This window comes from Mus caroli, unplaced genomic scaffold (assembly GCF_978045245.1).
Source record: "Mus caroli unplaced genomic scaffold, Mus_caroli_1 scaffold_15, whole genome shotgun sequence".
Classification (NCBI taxonomy): domain Eukaryota; kingdom Metazoa; phylum Chordata; class Mammalia; order Rodentia; family Muridae; genus Mus; species Mus caroli.
In genome coordinates, this window is record NW_028227270.1 from 91,754,669 (window position 1) to 91,771,121 (window position 16,453).

General features: G+C 42.8%; 1 protein-coding gene across 1 annotated transcript in view; it reads left to right on the top strand.

The window, feature by feature from the left end:
* Cdkal1 (CDKAL1 threonylcarbamoyladenosine tRNA methylthiotransferase) overlaps window positions 1-16,453 on the top strand; it is a 561,841-nt gene that overhangs the window by 509,114 nt on the left and 36,274 nt on the right. The window contains 1 exon segment of the mRNA XM_085831198.1: window positions 14,475-14,558. Within this exon segment, the coding sequence (XP_085687324.1) occupies window positions 14,475-14,558 (84 nt within the window).

Consider the following 16,453-nt stretch of genomic DNA (forward strand, 5'->3'; position numbering starts at 1 on the left):
TCTTTTATTCTTGGTTTAAATATGTGTAAAAAAAAGTCCCCTGTCCACAAGTCCTGTCTGTCTCCCTGTGTTGAATTTCATGTATTTTCACACTTGTCTGTCATCCAAAGGAAGCACAGAGACTAGGTCTGAAACAAGACTCTCATTTAAATTGCATGATGTGTGCATGTACGTGTGCACCCAGCTAATTACAGGTTGCAGTAGAATGTGGTAGGATTTCAATTTCGCTTCATTATGTCTCAGACAGGGACATAGCATTGAGAAGGAATTGCTAGACTGGGGGAAGAGAAGCACATAGGTAGAAGTTTCTTTTAATGCAGACTTTTAAGGGGGATGGGATTTAGTTTGGGGTCTTGTTTTGTTTTGTTAGGTCAATAAAGACCTCTTTTGGTGGGAGTCCTATCAGATGGATAGCAGGACTTATTTGTGCTTAAGAAGATCCATTACCCCAGCAGAGAAGACTGAGAGTGCAGGTGTCTGGTCCTGCAAGTGGGATTTTTTCCCCCTACTGCCCAGATGCTTGGCTAACAAAGCAGAGGCTCTCCAGCTCTGGTCTCAGGGTCTCCCGGAGCTAAGCTTAGAAGCAAGGGAAAGGAAGGCTAGCAGGAGAGAATAATTACTATTCAGTCTTCTTTAATGAGATGTATGGCCCACTGCTGAAAGATTGTGGCTGTGTCTTTTGTTATGCTAATTAGACACCATTAGAGCTTGGCAGTCTTTGATTTCTGCTTAATCCTTTCTGCTTCCTCAGCCTCAGTCCTGACTGGCAAATGGTTGGCAGATAGTGGGCTGTGTCTCACCACACTTGTTATTTATCACTCCTGTGTACGCTGACTTCTCTGGTAGAGAGGTGGATAATAAAAGATTTATTTTACCAAAGGTGGTATGTGTTTAGGGCATTCATTTTTTTTTGGCTTAAATTTTTTTTTTTGTTTTTTGTTTTTTTTTGTTTTTTAATTTGGAAATGAGCATCCCCCTCTCTGCCTTTTAAGTTCCTCTGCCATTGCTGTTTCTGTGGCCACTTTTTCAGTCATAAAGAATATGTGACAGTTTGAATCATCTTTCTCCTAGTCCCAGGATGTCCCAAAAATCTCAGTGTAAAATCTCAAGTTGATTACACCCTAAAATGTTAGGGAAGCTGTAATTTGAAAGGGGGTGGGGAGAAGCAAGAATAATTTAATAGCCCAAACAACAATTCAGCCTGACTTTACAATTTGCAGATATACCTGCCTTCTTTCCTAAGACTTACCTGGAGGGCCCTCTTCTAAATAGTACAAGGGGTGGTGTGACCTGTGAGATTCTCTGACAGCATCACAGTGATCTAGAGTACCCACGTGCAGGAAAAACTCAGGGTAAACTACAGATTTTTTTTTAATTTCCTGCTAGCCATATTTTTTAAAATGTGCTCAGTCCCTATTCCCCGTGTGTGTTCCTAAATTCATGAATATAACCTGCTTGATATATATAATGTTACTTGTGTGCATATAACCATTCAGTTTTGAATAACCCATCCCTCCCTGTTCAGCTCATGAGACTTCATGGGTGTAGCTTATGACACTTCTAGGGAACAGAGTCTCTCAGAAAACTCCCCGTTCTGGCTCCTACAATCTTCCCGTCCCCTCTTCTCCAGTGATCCTGAATCTTAGGTGTAGAAGTCGTGCTATAGATATCAGTTGGGACTAGCCTCCACAACTCTACTTGGTCGGGATGAGATCTACACTTATCCAGATAGACCTGGAGGAGGGTCCCCAGTACCACCTTTTAAAAGTGAAAAGAAACTGGTACACTTAGACTTAATCTTACATATGCTATAAGTCAGTTTACCAAAAGCGGTGTTTTAGTCTAAGCCGGGCATAGTGGCGCACACCTTTAATCCCAGTACTTGGGAGGCAGAGGCAGGCAGATTTCTGAGTTCGAGGACAGCCAGGGCTACACAGAGAAACCCTGTCTCGAAAAACAAAAACAAAACAAAACAAAAAAAAGAAAAAGAAAGTAAAGAAAAGAGTATAAAAACCAGTGTAGAATTTTACATGATTTTATTCATATTAACTTCTTGTTTTAAATAAAGGTCTCAGTTATACAGGCTAGTATCACTCTCCTATAGCCAAACACAACCTCGAACTTTTGATCCTCCTGCCTCCATGTTCCAAGTTCTGGGATTACAAGCATGTGCTAGCACACCCCCTTTAGATGGTACTGGGGATAGAACCTTGAACCTAGTGCATAGGAGGCAAGCACTCTACCAACTGAGCCACATCTGCAGCCTCATGTTGAGATTTTTGTGTTTTAAACCAGTGGATATTTTACTTACAATACCGTTCAGTTTGGATTTGTTGCCTGTGCCATGGTTGGTGGCATTATGTAACTAGAATAGATTGTATTGAACAGAGGCTGTTTAAGGTAATCATTCAATTTGCCACTTGACTGACATACCCGTCAGGAGCAAGCCCATGTTTAACTTAATGGATTAAATCTTATGAGCCTTATGCCCTTGACCAAGTTACATTCTCTAAGGGGCCTTGGTTTTCCCTCTGGATCTCAGCTAAATGATTTATTTATTCTTCTCTTTCGTCCTTGCCTCTATGAATCTGAACTTGGAAAACTCCATGCTAGGCAGCCAGCTTAGCTTCTCTGATTGAGGATTTCAAAAGCAACTTCCCTAGACCACAGTTGGAAAATGTCCAGTGTACCAACAACCACTCCTACCCCTCCTTCCCTCCAAACACCCAAATCCTCTGACTTCCCCGCACTCCTGACCATGTGATGATCTCGCTCTTAACTCTTTGCAATGTGGACGTTGGACTAATCTTGGGTGCTTGTGAGCAGATCACCAGGTTCCATAAACTCCATCTCTCTCAAATGCAGATTCACCCTTCTTTCTTTCTTTTGTTTACTTTATCTCAGTTTATTGTGTCAACAAAACAAATTTCTGCAAGTGTCTTCCCAGAACATGGCCTGTTTAGGAGCCCTTCAGAAGTAAGATCACACCTGTTCCTTTTGAGTGCAAGGCAAGAAAGCAAGCTGGGATCCATTCATTCATTCATTCATTCATTCATTCATTCATTCATTCTTAGCTCTTCATTCATTGTTACCATTTGTAGAAAAAGAGATATTTATCTGGTGTTTATTTCTTTGACTAAAAACAAGATAGAAGTATTTTCATGACTTAGATTATTGTGGGGGGTAGGGTGTTTGCATGTGTGCTGAATTGTTCTTTCAGCAGTCCATTCTTCAGTTGGGAGCATTCATTGTCTTCTTACTGTTTCATGGAGCCTCTGGTTAATATAATAATACTGCTAATATATAATAATAATAGCTAATATAATAATATAATGTATAAGTAATAAATAACATTTGTTGTGTTACTTCTCATATGTGGCTAATAACTCAGAAGTGCTAAAAATCTTTTTTTTTTTTAAACTTGATGGGCATGTTGCCTATGCCGTAACTGCTGTAGATATAGTCAGATCCTTTCATGGCTCTTGAAACCCAGGTTGTACCAAACTCTAAAGGTATTGTGAGTTTTTCCTATGAATACCTTCCTATTATAAAGAAGTTCCTAAAGAGAAAGAGAGACAGTTCTTATAACTTCTTCAAGGCTGAGTGACAGGTGAGAGCGTCAGCGATCCTGGAAAGCCTGGAATGCTGCAAGTCTGAGCATGGTTACCCTTGGGTGATCTTTTGAGCCCTTACTAGCCATTTCTTACTCCCCTCTGCATGTGGCCAAACATCTTTGAGACCATTAAGTAAATCCTTTGAAATATAGAACAAAACCCACGTTTTCACAAATCAAAAGTCTGAGGATGTCCTTGGAGACCGTCTGAGGCCTGTAGCTGAGAGCGCCCTGCTTTGCTGTAACCCCCTCCCTGATGCACTCACCAGTGGATTTGAAAAGTGCCTTGGTTTGTGATGGTTTTCATTCTCTTACTGTAGAACTTTATCAAACTGTACTAAGGTGGATTGTGGAATTTAGGGTACCCTGAACCTGTGTTCCTGGCCATGGCTTCCCATATTGGCTCTACAATAAGTTATCTTTATCTCCTTTGAAGGGAGAACTATGGTTTTTTATCACTTCTATAATAAAATTTAAGTTATAAATAAGGCACACTAAGAGATTAATAATAATGATAATAACTGCTAATAAAATTATAACAATGTGACATAATAAGTATTATGTGAGTGGTCTTAGCCAGACATATCTCACTGTGCTGTGGGTTCCACTGGACAAATAGTGTGGACTGTGCAGCTCCTGGGGAATGGATGGTTCTGTCCTAGGTGGGACATAGCATGAAGTCACCAAACAGCATAACGCTAATCAGAGCTCTGTGGAATCTCAGGCAAGATTTTCAGACTGAAGTTGGCGAAGTGTCACTGAACCTGGGGAAAAGAAAACCACAGACAAGAGGGAACCACTGTACATTCACTTCTAAAAATTGGCATTTGCCACTGGCAACATGGCTCAAGCCTGATGACCTGAGCTTTAAACTCTACAAGAACCACATGGTGGACAGAGAGAGCCAACTCTCACAAGTTTCTACATACACCACATCACACATTCTCACAGGCATATATGCAAACATTTATTTAATTAACTAATTAAAATTTAAATACATAGCTAAAGACATCTCATGGACATATAACAGTTATGACAAAGTGTTTTATGAAAAAATTATATTTCTTGGATCATTTTATAGTGTTTTTGCCTTTCTTGTATATAGTTAATAAAATTACATATGATCAAAGTGTGTAATGAATTTATCTATCTGTATGAGATTCTTATCAAAGAAATTTGGCCCAGACTTGCCAAATAATAACCAAAGGAAACCAGTGGGGACGATTAGTGAGCTAAAGCTGAGTCAAGACTTACGCATTTAGCTTTGGGCTTTGAGGAACAGGGCTCTGAAGAGATGAGGACTCGGTGGTTATGAGCATGTCTTGCTCTTCCAGAGGACCCAAGTTCTGTTCCTGGCACCGCTGTCAGATGGCCCAGAAGCACCTGTGGCACCAGTTCCAGGGTATCTTAGGCCTTTAACCTTCACGGGCACCAATACAGACATACACCCACACACACCCCCACACACAAACATTATTAACAATACAAAACAAAAATAAATCTTAAAAGGGGTAAGGAACTCTATCCATGTATCTCAGGTGAGGCCACATAGTCACATTAATAAGATTCCATGGGTAGCCTTTACTGCCAATATCTAGCCAAATAAGCCAGTTAGCTTTGAATGCTAAGCATGTTTCCATACTACCTGAGCATAGTAGAGCTTACCCGTGCTAGGAAAAATAGATGGAATGTACTTGTGCCAAATCTGATAAGGGGGAAGGATTTGTGTTAGTTTACTGACAACATATTTCTCATACTGTCCATCAGTACCCACACACACACAAACACACTTGCACACATTTACATACATACACTCATACACACACTCACACATACTCACACTCCCTCTCTCATACACACACACACACACACACACACACACACACACATTTCCACTAAAGCACTATAGGCCATATCCTGAAATGTTCTCCAGAAACCAAGCAGATAGTTATACCTGTAAAAGTCTTTGACTTCCAAGTCTAGGGAAGTAGGTGTAGGCTTACTGTAGAGTGGTCTCAGATGGTCAGGTCAAACAGCTGGGCCCTGCTGCTTTTGGCTCTGTCAGTAGGTGAAAACAGGTCTAGAATGAGGTTTGGCCTCCAGCTGGGAAGAACCTACCAGGATTTGCCTTTGTGGCTGCAGTGTCATAGGACCGGAAAGAATGAACCAGCCATTACAGAGAAAGGGTCTAGGGCTTCTGGCACAGCGGCTTCAGTCAGCCTGAACTCTTTAGTTTCTGAGTCTGTGTCAGTTTGGAGGATCTGATCTTCAGAATTTCTTCCTATTTAGGTAATTTCTAAGTGAAAGGAAGAAGAGATACATTGAGGTCCTCACAGCATTTAATCTGTATGCAAATATAGATGACTTTAAAAAGCACAGACTTTATGCTTCGAAGGAGTGTTTTTTTCCCTCTTGAATAAAATTAGCCCTGTTAATAAGCATAGCTAAACATCAGTTTTTCTACGTGGAGAAAAATGTCTTTTTAAAACACTAAAACATTTTTATCATTGTTTCGTAATTAGACACAAGTTCCCTTAAATATAAATGTCACCATCTCTTCTGAGCGCTCAAGTAGCTCAGGCAAGCTGGCTCCGTGCTGCTGGTCTGAGGCTCACTGTCTTCTGCAGCCTCGCCTCTCCTGACACACATTCCTGTGCTGCACCCCTCCTTCATTACAGAAGAGACGAACTGTACAGTGAGATCGGTGTTAAAATTCAGTGCTACTGCTGTTTTCACTGTTGGCTGTCGTTAGTATACCTGCGCCTGGGTCTTTAATTCCAGTGCCTGGCACACGAGAATGCAGACGTGTGCACGAACAGTCAGGAAGAGAGTGGTACCTGGAGATCCAGTGTCGCACGCTCTGCCTGTTGTGAGTGATGAGTCAAAATGGAAAGGTTATCATTTTCATTAGCAGAGAACAAGACCATGCTTCTCTCTCTCCCGGTGTAATTACAGCGGTTCACTGGCAACAGCACACTACAGTAATTAGTCTAAAGGTGTGTGTAAGGGCAGACTTCCCTGCACAGACACTAGAAATATTATTCCACAGTTTAAGGTCACAGCCTTGTTTAACATGTTCCAGGCAGCTTAGGGGAGAGAAAAAAAAAAAAAATCCAAACTTAATTTGACTGGAGCTAATGAAAGACATTTGACATTTTCCAGAGTCATGCATTCAGAAGTTAGTCAGGTAGAAAAATTGTATTTTATTATCTACAATGAAAAAGAAAACTTAGTCACAGGAGTAGCATGTCATAATATTTTGTAGGGCAAACAGAGATAAAATTCAAGCTGATCAGGACTGTGGTATAAATGACTATAAGCACATACACCTTAATTAATCTCCCTTCTTTTTTTGGAAACAAGTATGGATAGAAAAATTAACTTTGTTTTGTTTCTGAGACAGAGTCTCACACTGTAACCTGAGCTGGCCTGGAATTCATGTGTAGCCATATGGCTTCAAACCTCTGATGAGCCTCCTGCCTCAGTCACCCAAGTACTAGAATCTCAGGAGGCTGTCTCCAAGCCCAAAGTAGAAGAAACATTTCCCAAATCGACTTTTTGGATTTTCTAAGTATAATACAATGGTAAAAAAGAAAAAACAAAAAGTGAGCACTTCACAGGTAAAGCCTCACATGAGTTTAGAGACTCCATTTGCCTTTCTAATACAGAGTGGGGTTATGTAGTCTCTTCTCTCACTGAATTAAAGGCATTCACCCAGATACCCCAATTTAGTCTTAAATTTGAGTAACAGTTGCCTTTCTTCTAACAGTTATTTTCAGTTTTTCTCTCCAAAGTTTTCAGTATCATACTGAAGGGTATTGTTTGAGAAGAAATGAGGGTAATGGAGTGGTTCTGACTGAGCATGCCATCAGCAGCCAGATTCTGAGGGAGAGCATTCCTTTCTTCATGTACTGTGTGTGTGTGCATGTTCCCCAGCCGGGAGGTTAGAACTGATCTCCCTCTCAGCTTTAGCACTCGGGAAATCTGAAGCTGAGATTTGATGCCAGTGACAACTTCTGATGATGTCACAGGCTAAAAGCCTGCACAGGAACCCAAATTGAAAAGTGGTCTTTTCTGTTTGTCCTCGATAGTGTTTTTATAATCAGAAGTCAGATACTGCAGAATAAAGTCCCTGAAGCTGTGAGTGGTCAGCTTCAGTTACCAGTTAGTTGAACAGGAGGCATGAGACTTGGCCGGGTCCAGAGGCCTCTTTCTATGGCTGCTGATGTGATGCCAGGAACCCTGTCTTGGGAGACCCCAGATCCCTCCCTCAAATCTAACACTTCTAAGCACCCTCCAGGTTCAGAATTTTCCCTGTCTGTGGAAAGACTGGCTTTAGTTTCTGTTTTCTGTTGTGCTTGCAGGATGGAGAGGAACCAGATGGGTGGGGCTGGGAGATTGAGAATACTGCGATTGATTTTCTTGCTTCATCTTTCCAAGGCCTGGACCACTGGACCGCACTGATGTCACAGGCAAGGGCTGTGCTTCCCAACAGCCCTTGGACGGGGTGGGGGAGGACAAATTCACTCTGGGTCTTGTAAGAATATCTGCACACCTGTCCTTATCTCACCCGGTCACCCAGTCTATTAAGCAGATGGCTTTACAGGATATTTTATAACTCATCTTTTACAGAGTGACCTTTCAAAGTTAGGTTAAGATGGGTTGAATGAAGTTTTGTATGTCCTGGGAAAAGTCGCTTTCTCTGCTGACATTTGATGAGTAAATAACAAAGGATACTTAGTGGATACCAAGACCAGGAGCCACTCCAGAAAGCCCAGAGAGCTGAATTAAGAAATAAGCACAGGAGTCACATTGTCCCTTGCTTCTAAGTCAGAATCAGTGTTTTCCTGGCAGATGGGCTGACGATGAAAGCTCTGTAAAGGGAAACTGAGCAAAACCCTTCAGCTCCAAGGGAGTCCCACATAAATAAACAAACATGTTATCTGCCTGACTGTAAAATGCATACTTACAAAACAAAAACACAAGAGGCATCTTCCTGAGGGCTTTTTTTTTTTAAAGGGTGGTTAGTTAAAATTTTCATTAGACATTGGGTCATGGGTAGCCTTTTGAGAAAGTTGTGAGCGCTCTGTGGTGGCCATTAGAGATTGTTAGTTTAAGCACAGAAGACCAATGGCTGTCATCTTCAGAGTGTTCTCTGTGTAGGCTTACTGTGAGAAAAGGAACAGCCTCTACTACACAATTTCTTTTGCCAGATTCTCATGAAGCTTTGTGTTCATGTCAGTTCATAATAATAATAATAATAATAGTAATAGTAATAAACTACTTTGGTATGAAAATTCTTTTGTTTAAGATTTATAGTGTGTGTGTGTGTGTCTGTCTGTCTGTCTGTCAGTCTGCCTGTGTGTTCCTGATGAGTCCAGGAGGGGCATCAGATTCCCAAGAACTGTAGTTACAGGTAGTTGTGAGCCACTTGATACAGGCTCTGGGAACCGAATTCCCGGGTTTCTAAGTATTGTCTGTCCTCTCAGCACTTTCCATTCTACCAACTTCCCACGGAGAAGTGACGGGCAAAGCATAGTCCGGTCTCTTTATCTCAGAAAATATCTGCTGGCAGACACCCGGTGGCTTGTTCTGCTTTCCTACCCACATACGTGGCATCACTGTGTTTTTAGGTTAGGTGTTATGGAGTTTAGGGGTTTGGGCTTTTTTTCTTTGCATCTCCTTTGGGTGCCGCTAGATCACATGCTCCTTCTGCAGCCCACCATGCCTTTCTTCCTATCCTAGAATCTCGAGGTTGCTCTGAACAACCTGTAGAACTTTCTGGAGACTCGACAGTGGCAACTTAACTTTTTCTGCTGAATATGATAGTGTGCTGCCACAGGAAGATTTGTGAAAACCATGTTTTCCAGCCCAGGGTTTTGTTTGGTCATTTTACAGAGTGACATGACCTTGCATTCCTGTGGGTGGCTCCAACCTTTGGCAGAGTTCTGTCACTGAAGGGAGATAGATGCAGAAGGCCAAATCTTAGCAGAATGTCAGATGAGGAGACTTGTGGCCTGGTGCTGGCTATAGCCCAGTGCGTGCTCTATCATTCTGTAAGATAAGCTCTGGTCTCTTCTCATGGATCAGCCCTGCTGCTAGAAAAGTAGCTAGGAAGGATGGATGGTGTGATACGTTTATGGAGGCCTGTGGCTTGACCCTTCTGCCAGATGCCCTCCTTTTATCTCTGGGGTGGGGCCTTCTCACTCTACTGGCAGAAGCACTCATGATAAGGCACGTCATGCTGCCCACTGGAAATCTTGATGGATGAGTCTTTAATGGAGGGGGGAGTGGGGAATCACATTAGAAAACATAAAAAATAAATGTTTCCTCTAAAATAAAGTTTGATGACTGGGGTATAACTCAGTGGCAGAGTACTTACCAGACCTGTGCTAGGCCCTGAATTCTATGCCCATCATTGAAAGATTAATTTTTAAAAACATATAAAAGATGTGAGGCTTATAATTTGACAAATCTGTCAGGTCTTTATTGCTTCTTGGAAATGCCTTTCCTCAACGTATTATGGCTTCTAAGAAGACTTGAGGCAGTCAGTTCTCCTCATGGTTGTGATTGATAGCCAGTCCAAGTCTCCACTCATAGTAATCATGAACAGGAGCATTATTCCACTTACAGTAGCTTTTACAGGTGGGGACAGTTGCAGCACGGTTGATCGCACCCCACCTTTTCTTCTCTCTTTTGCTCAGTTTCCTCTGGGAATTGTTAAGAACTCCACCAGTGACCCAAGGTCCCTAGCTGAGAAAGGTATCTGTCCCTGTCCATCTTCACACACTACAGTTCTAAGCCCTTTGGCAAATGACAGCTAAAGGCTCACCATAAATAGTTCCCTGACTCATTAAAATCCCAGCTGTCTACGTTAGAGTGCAAAGTTTTGTTGGTCGGTTTGTTTGTTTGATTGATTGATTTTCTCGTCATCATCGTTTCTATCTCCACATGAACTAGAACAGCCCAGAAAAACAGCGAGCAGCACACACCTTCCGTGTCCTCACAGTGTCAATGCTAGCTGAAGTATAATTGCAGATTACCTTAAGAACCATTGACAGGTACTCATCCGTCATAAGCAACTCACACTGTGAGCTGTGTGCAAACATCCCAGCTTTCATGGGGAAAACACCCATGAAACCTACTATTTACCAGTCTTTTTTTGATAGCTGGAACTTTGGAAGCTCATCATAGAAATTGAGAGAACTTTCCTTGGGTCTATTTGGATTGTTTTTAAAGAGATGTGTTATGGGAATGTGCATTGCTTTTAGAGTGTGAGATCAGTGGGGGGGCGGGGGGGGTGGATTGTTTGGTTTTGTTTTTTTTAAGTCATCAGAGGCCTCACAGCCTTTGCCTAAGGAGACTACATTTTGAATAGGGTTGTAAGCGAGATGGCACATTGTGGTGTACTCAGGTATTAGCAATGTAAGTAGGGATGGGGAGTTTGCTCTGTTGTTTTTTTTTTAATTGTTAGGTGGTCTGTGTGGTGCAGCTGTGTTTATGGTTCCTAAATGATAAGTGCCTGAACACAGTGACAAGTCCCCACAAATGAGCATAGAACTTTCTTTTTAAAAAGAGAAAAATTCACCCAGCCAGTATGCGGTGTGTATTTACCAAGCAGCAACAGCAAAAGTTATCAGGCAGGTTTACAGCAGGTTTGATGGAGCAGGCATTTTTGACAATGTTGGATTTTGTTTGATTTTTTGTTTTGTTTTGTTTTTTGTGGTTTTTCGAGACAGGGTTTCTCTGTGTAGCTCTGGCTGTCCTGGAACTCACTTTGTAGACCAAGCTGGCCTCGAACTCAGAAATCCGCCTGCCTCTGCCTCCCGAGTGCTGGGATTAAAGGCGTGCGCCACCACGCCCGGCTTGTTTGATTTTTTTAAGTAATTGATCCTTTAAAGGATACATTTCACAGTGCAATAAACTTGGAAATGACAATTGGGAGGGGCACAGTCACTTTTCTTTACCCATTGTTTGGCTGATGTAACCTATAGTTATTAGAAACGATTGCATAGATTTGGAAATATAGGCCTAACAGACCTTTTGGTTGCTTTTTAAAATGTATTTTTATTAATTCTTTGAGAATTTTATATAGTTTATCTTCTCCACCCCCACATCTTTCCCTAACTTTTTAGAGACTCTCCCTACCTCCCCACCCTTTCCCTTTTCCTTCGTGTTCTCTCTCTTTTTAAAACTACCCACCTTATGCTGCCCACATATTCATGGGTATATGACCATACTGGAGTATGGTTTTGTAGGATTTATCTACTTCATGTATAATAGTGCTCTATATGCATGTACATCTACATGCCAGAAGAAGGCATTGGGTCCCATTCTACATGGTTGTGAGCCACCACATGGCTGAACTCAGGGAAGTATACTCAGGGTCTCTGGAAGATCAGCCAGCACTCTTAACAGCTGAGCTGTCTCTTCAGCCCTCAGGGACTACATGACTCCTAAAGAAAGTGGACTCTTTTTTTCCCCCATAAGGAAGCAGCTGTCCAGTCGCTCCTCAGAGATGGAGGCTTATGAGCCCCTCCCCTCTTCCACACTAGAATGTTAACTGGCTTGATCTTGTACCAGTCTTTCACAGACAAGCACAGTTTCTGTGAGTTCATGAGGTCAGCATTCTTGCCATGTCCAGAAGGCACGGTTTTGCACCCATCCTCCCTTACCTCTGGCTCTTACACTCTTCCCATCCCTTCTGGACTGTGCCCTGAGCCTGGACTGAGCACTCCACTGACACTAGTTCTCTATTCGTTAACCACCACTTACAGCACAAAGAAACATCCCCGATGAGAGCTGAAAGCTGCACTATGATTATAAAGATACTAACCTGGTCCTGTGACCAAAGTATGTCCTTTAACAGTAAGGTTCTACCATCAGAATCAAGTTGGGCAACCAAGAACAACAGCAATGGCCAGTATTGATTATTGCTTTGGAAGTCTCTAGGACATCTCTTAAGGGGAGGCATCCCACACCTGGCACTGAGCTTTGTGTGTGTGTGTGTGTGTGTGTGTGTGTGTGTGTGTGTGTGCATGTGCATGAGAGAGAGAGAGAGAGAGAGAGAGAGAGAGAGAGAGAGGCAGAGACAGAAACAGAAACAGAGAGGGAGGGAGGGAGGGAGGGGGGAGGGGGGAGGGAGGGAGGGAGGGAGGGACGGAGAGACAGAGAGAGTATCCCACAGATGCCAACACATGAACCTCAGGCCTTTTACTGTGGGGCACTGAGCTTTTTATTTGGCAATTGTGGATTCTAGGAATGTCTAAGGGTTTTTACTGCAGTGATAAGAGACCATGGCTAGGAACAAGTTGAGGAGAAAAAGGTTTATCTCATTGTACAGCTTGTAAGTACATCATCTATGAAAGTCGGGACAGTAATTCAAGGCCTAAGCTGCAGGAAGGAACTGATGATGCAGAGGCCTTGGAGGCCTCTTGCTTGCTCCCCTTGGTTTGCTCAGCCTGCTGCTTATACACCCAGGACCACCTGTCCAGGGGTGACACCACCCACACAGTGAGGTAGGCCTATGCACACCATTCATTAATCAAGAAAATGCACCACAGACTTTTCTACAAACTAGTAGAAATTTTCTCAGTTGAGGTTACTTTTTCCCAAGTGACTCTAGCTTCTGTCAAGTTGCCAAAAAACTATCCAGCACAGAAAGAAACATTATCCCTTGTATATTGAGTATGTGTGTATGTGTGTGTGTGTGTGTGTATGAAGCTTATAAATACATACGGCTTTTTCAGACATCTTTAGTATTAGTCATCTGTCCTTCCTTTGCCCTACCCTCCCATCCTTTCTCCACCTAAGCCTCCCTCCCCTTTATTTCCATTTTCCTCTTCATATCATCTGTGTTCTATCCTTCTTATCTTAACATCCTTCTCCCCACTCCCTACCAATGCCTCTCTGGTTTTCTGAACTCTACAGGTACTTCCAATTAAGCACACACGTCTAAAGTCCCACTTATGAGTAGTACATGTGACATTTGTCTCTCTGGGTCTGATATTGGTCACCTCACTCAGTATAATGTGTTCCAGTTCCAGCATTCAAATGTCATAATTTCGCGTTTGCTCTTTAAAAAGTAACAACGATATGGGGTTATAGCTACAACAACGAGACACTTGCCTATAAAAGAGAAAAGACACATAATAAGTAAATACTTAAGAAAATTAGTCAGAATTTCAGAATTGTATGGAACAAGTGGAACACTGAAGTGTGAAGGCCTAAGAACTAGTTTTATTTTCTAAATTATATTTAAAATCAATGTGTGGGGGAGGGGGATGTGTATATAGGCGAGTTCTGGTTCCTCTGAAGACAGAAGAGGCAATCAGATCCTTAGGTCTTCTGGAGAAGGTGTGTGCACACTTCATCACGGTTGTCTCTGCAGCCACTAATGACTAGTTTTGGGTGCATTTTCTTTAGTGTTATATCCATTATAACTCAAATTAATGTTTATTACTATCCTCCCATATTGCCAAAATATTTTCCTGCGTTTGGCTTAGGAGCAGCTTGTTCTGGCCTGCTGTGCAAGTTTGTTGCAAGAAACAAAGTGCTGTTTGGATTTGGGTGCACTGTAGAAGCTTTGCTGTATCTTATGTAGAAGAAAGGAATCTGATTGAGTTTTTTCATAGTCGTGTAAAAAAAATAAGGGTTTGTGCCATGATTATTTTACATTCCTGAATAGTTAATGTTTTTCAAGAGATTTGAATGAGTTATGCACAGTGTTGTCTGTTAAACAACTGACCATCTGTAGTCTACTTTAAATTCATGAAGCAGCAGCTATGGTCCAGGAATGTATGGGCTGCTATTTATTTTCGGATTCTTGCTTCTTTATCCTTGTCTTTTCTTCTCCCCACAGATTGGCGAAAGACAACAAGTGCTAGTCACAGAAGAGTCTTTTGACTCCAAGTTTTATGTTGCTCATAACCGATTCTATGAGCAGGTAAGAGCCTCATTTCCTCTTCCTTTTCTTCAAAGTAAGACAAGAGCTGAACGTTCGAGCCAAAGGAACAAGAAGAAGAAAGGGTTGTATGACTGAAGGGAACCAGACTAGCAGGGTGGATCTTGTAAGTGTCACTGTGTGTACTGGAGGCCATGCATGTTCAGGACCGGACAGCCTCAGGCTTCTGGGAGTTGGGACTCAGAAGCTACCACGGGGTGAATGGAGAGGGGAGTCCTGTCGAGAAGGCAGGAAGGGTGTATATACCGAGCACATCAGGTTTTCTCTCACTCACTTGCAGGTAAGGTAGGGAAGACTGTCAGGAAGGGCAACCCTGGGTGGCCTCTAAAACCTCCAAGGGAATTTGCCTCAACCTTACAAGGCCTCATTACTCTGAGGGGAATCCAGAGACTTAGACCCTCTCTCTTTTGTTCCCATCCTTTTAGCAAAATAGAATTTTAAAAAATGGAAAATTTAAATGAACCAAAAATATCAACCCAGTAACCAGACACAGCCACTGCTGAGGGCTGTTTAGACCTGACTTCTGTCAGCACTTGAGCCTCAGCTCCCCAGCAGGTGAGAGAATGTCAGAAGTGATTCACACAGCGGTTTCCTCTGGGAAGAACCCTGGAAGGTCCAAGCAGGACTCGTGACCAGGACACGTAGAGTGGTGTGGGATGGCCACAGATGGTCCTGAGCAGTATTAATTTTCCTTAATGTCGGATGGGGTTTCCTCCTCTTACGTTCTTTCTCATCAGATGAGAAGTGGATTTTTTTTTCCTCCCTCTCTCTAGGTCATGACTAGAATTGGAATTTGGGGATTTTTAAGTATTACACGGGCATTTCAGATGAGGCTGGGCCAGGGAGAGAGCTACTTGAGTTAGAAAGCAATGAAAGGGCTACACTCTTGCTTATGCACATGAAGTCCTATCAGGCCGGGCAGTAGTTCTCTAAACCAAGTAGACACACTTGCTGGGGACCCAGGGAAGGCGGGAGCTGAGGAAGGAGCTCCTGTGCCTCACCTTAAAGCCAAGCCTCTTCCTGCTCCCATCTCAGGAAGAGCCATTTCCCTGTGCTGCCCAGCCCGCTGCTCAGCCCTCAGGAGGACTCTGATGTATTTTGGTCATCTCTTCCCTGGCCTCTCTCTGGCCATCTGGGGTTGTGCCTCCGCAGGGAACCGTTTCCTTTCATTTTAAATGCACCGGCATGCCTCCTTAGCTGTTTCCTCCAGTGGAAGGCAGTTGGGCTTTTTCCAACTATTAATCCAGAGGGGTGGTGGGGAACAAGCAACACAGAGCCCTTCACGCAGGTCGAGGCAGCAGATCAAGAAGACTTATACTCCCAGGAATAGCACCAACATTTGTAGGCATAGCTTTGGCTAGGAATTTTCTTACTTTATGAAAATTATTTTAAAAGGGCCTGATACTAGTGTTCCTTTAGTTGGCCTGCTTGCCACGAGTCAGCCACCCTCCGGTGACCTTTTCCCTACCCTTTGATGAAGTCTGGTGTGTGCTGTGTGCAGTGAGCATAAAAACTAACCTCAGAAAGACCAACACTCAATGGCTTCTCAGGGACATTGGCTGTGCAACTGCAGGCTCTTCCCTGGCCCCCCTCCCCCCACACTTTTTTTCTGTCTCTATAAATAAGCCTTTCGACAATGCCATACCTTTTATTTTCCTAAATAATATTGTATGAAAATATCAAACTATTGATGGTTTGGGACTGATTTGTGTGCATTGGGCCCTGGCTTGAAGAGTTTCACAAGTAGCTACAGTACTAAAGCTGCTCTGTGAGGGAGGGGACAGAGTGACCACAAACTGCCTGTAAGGCCCCAGCAACAGGAGACCTGCTTGCTGAGGTAGAACCAACAAGAGGAGATGCTTGCTGAGGTAAACATA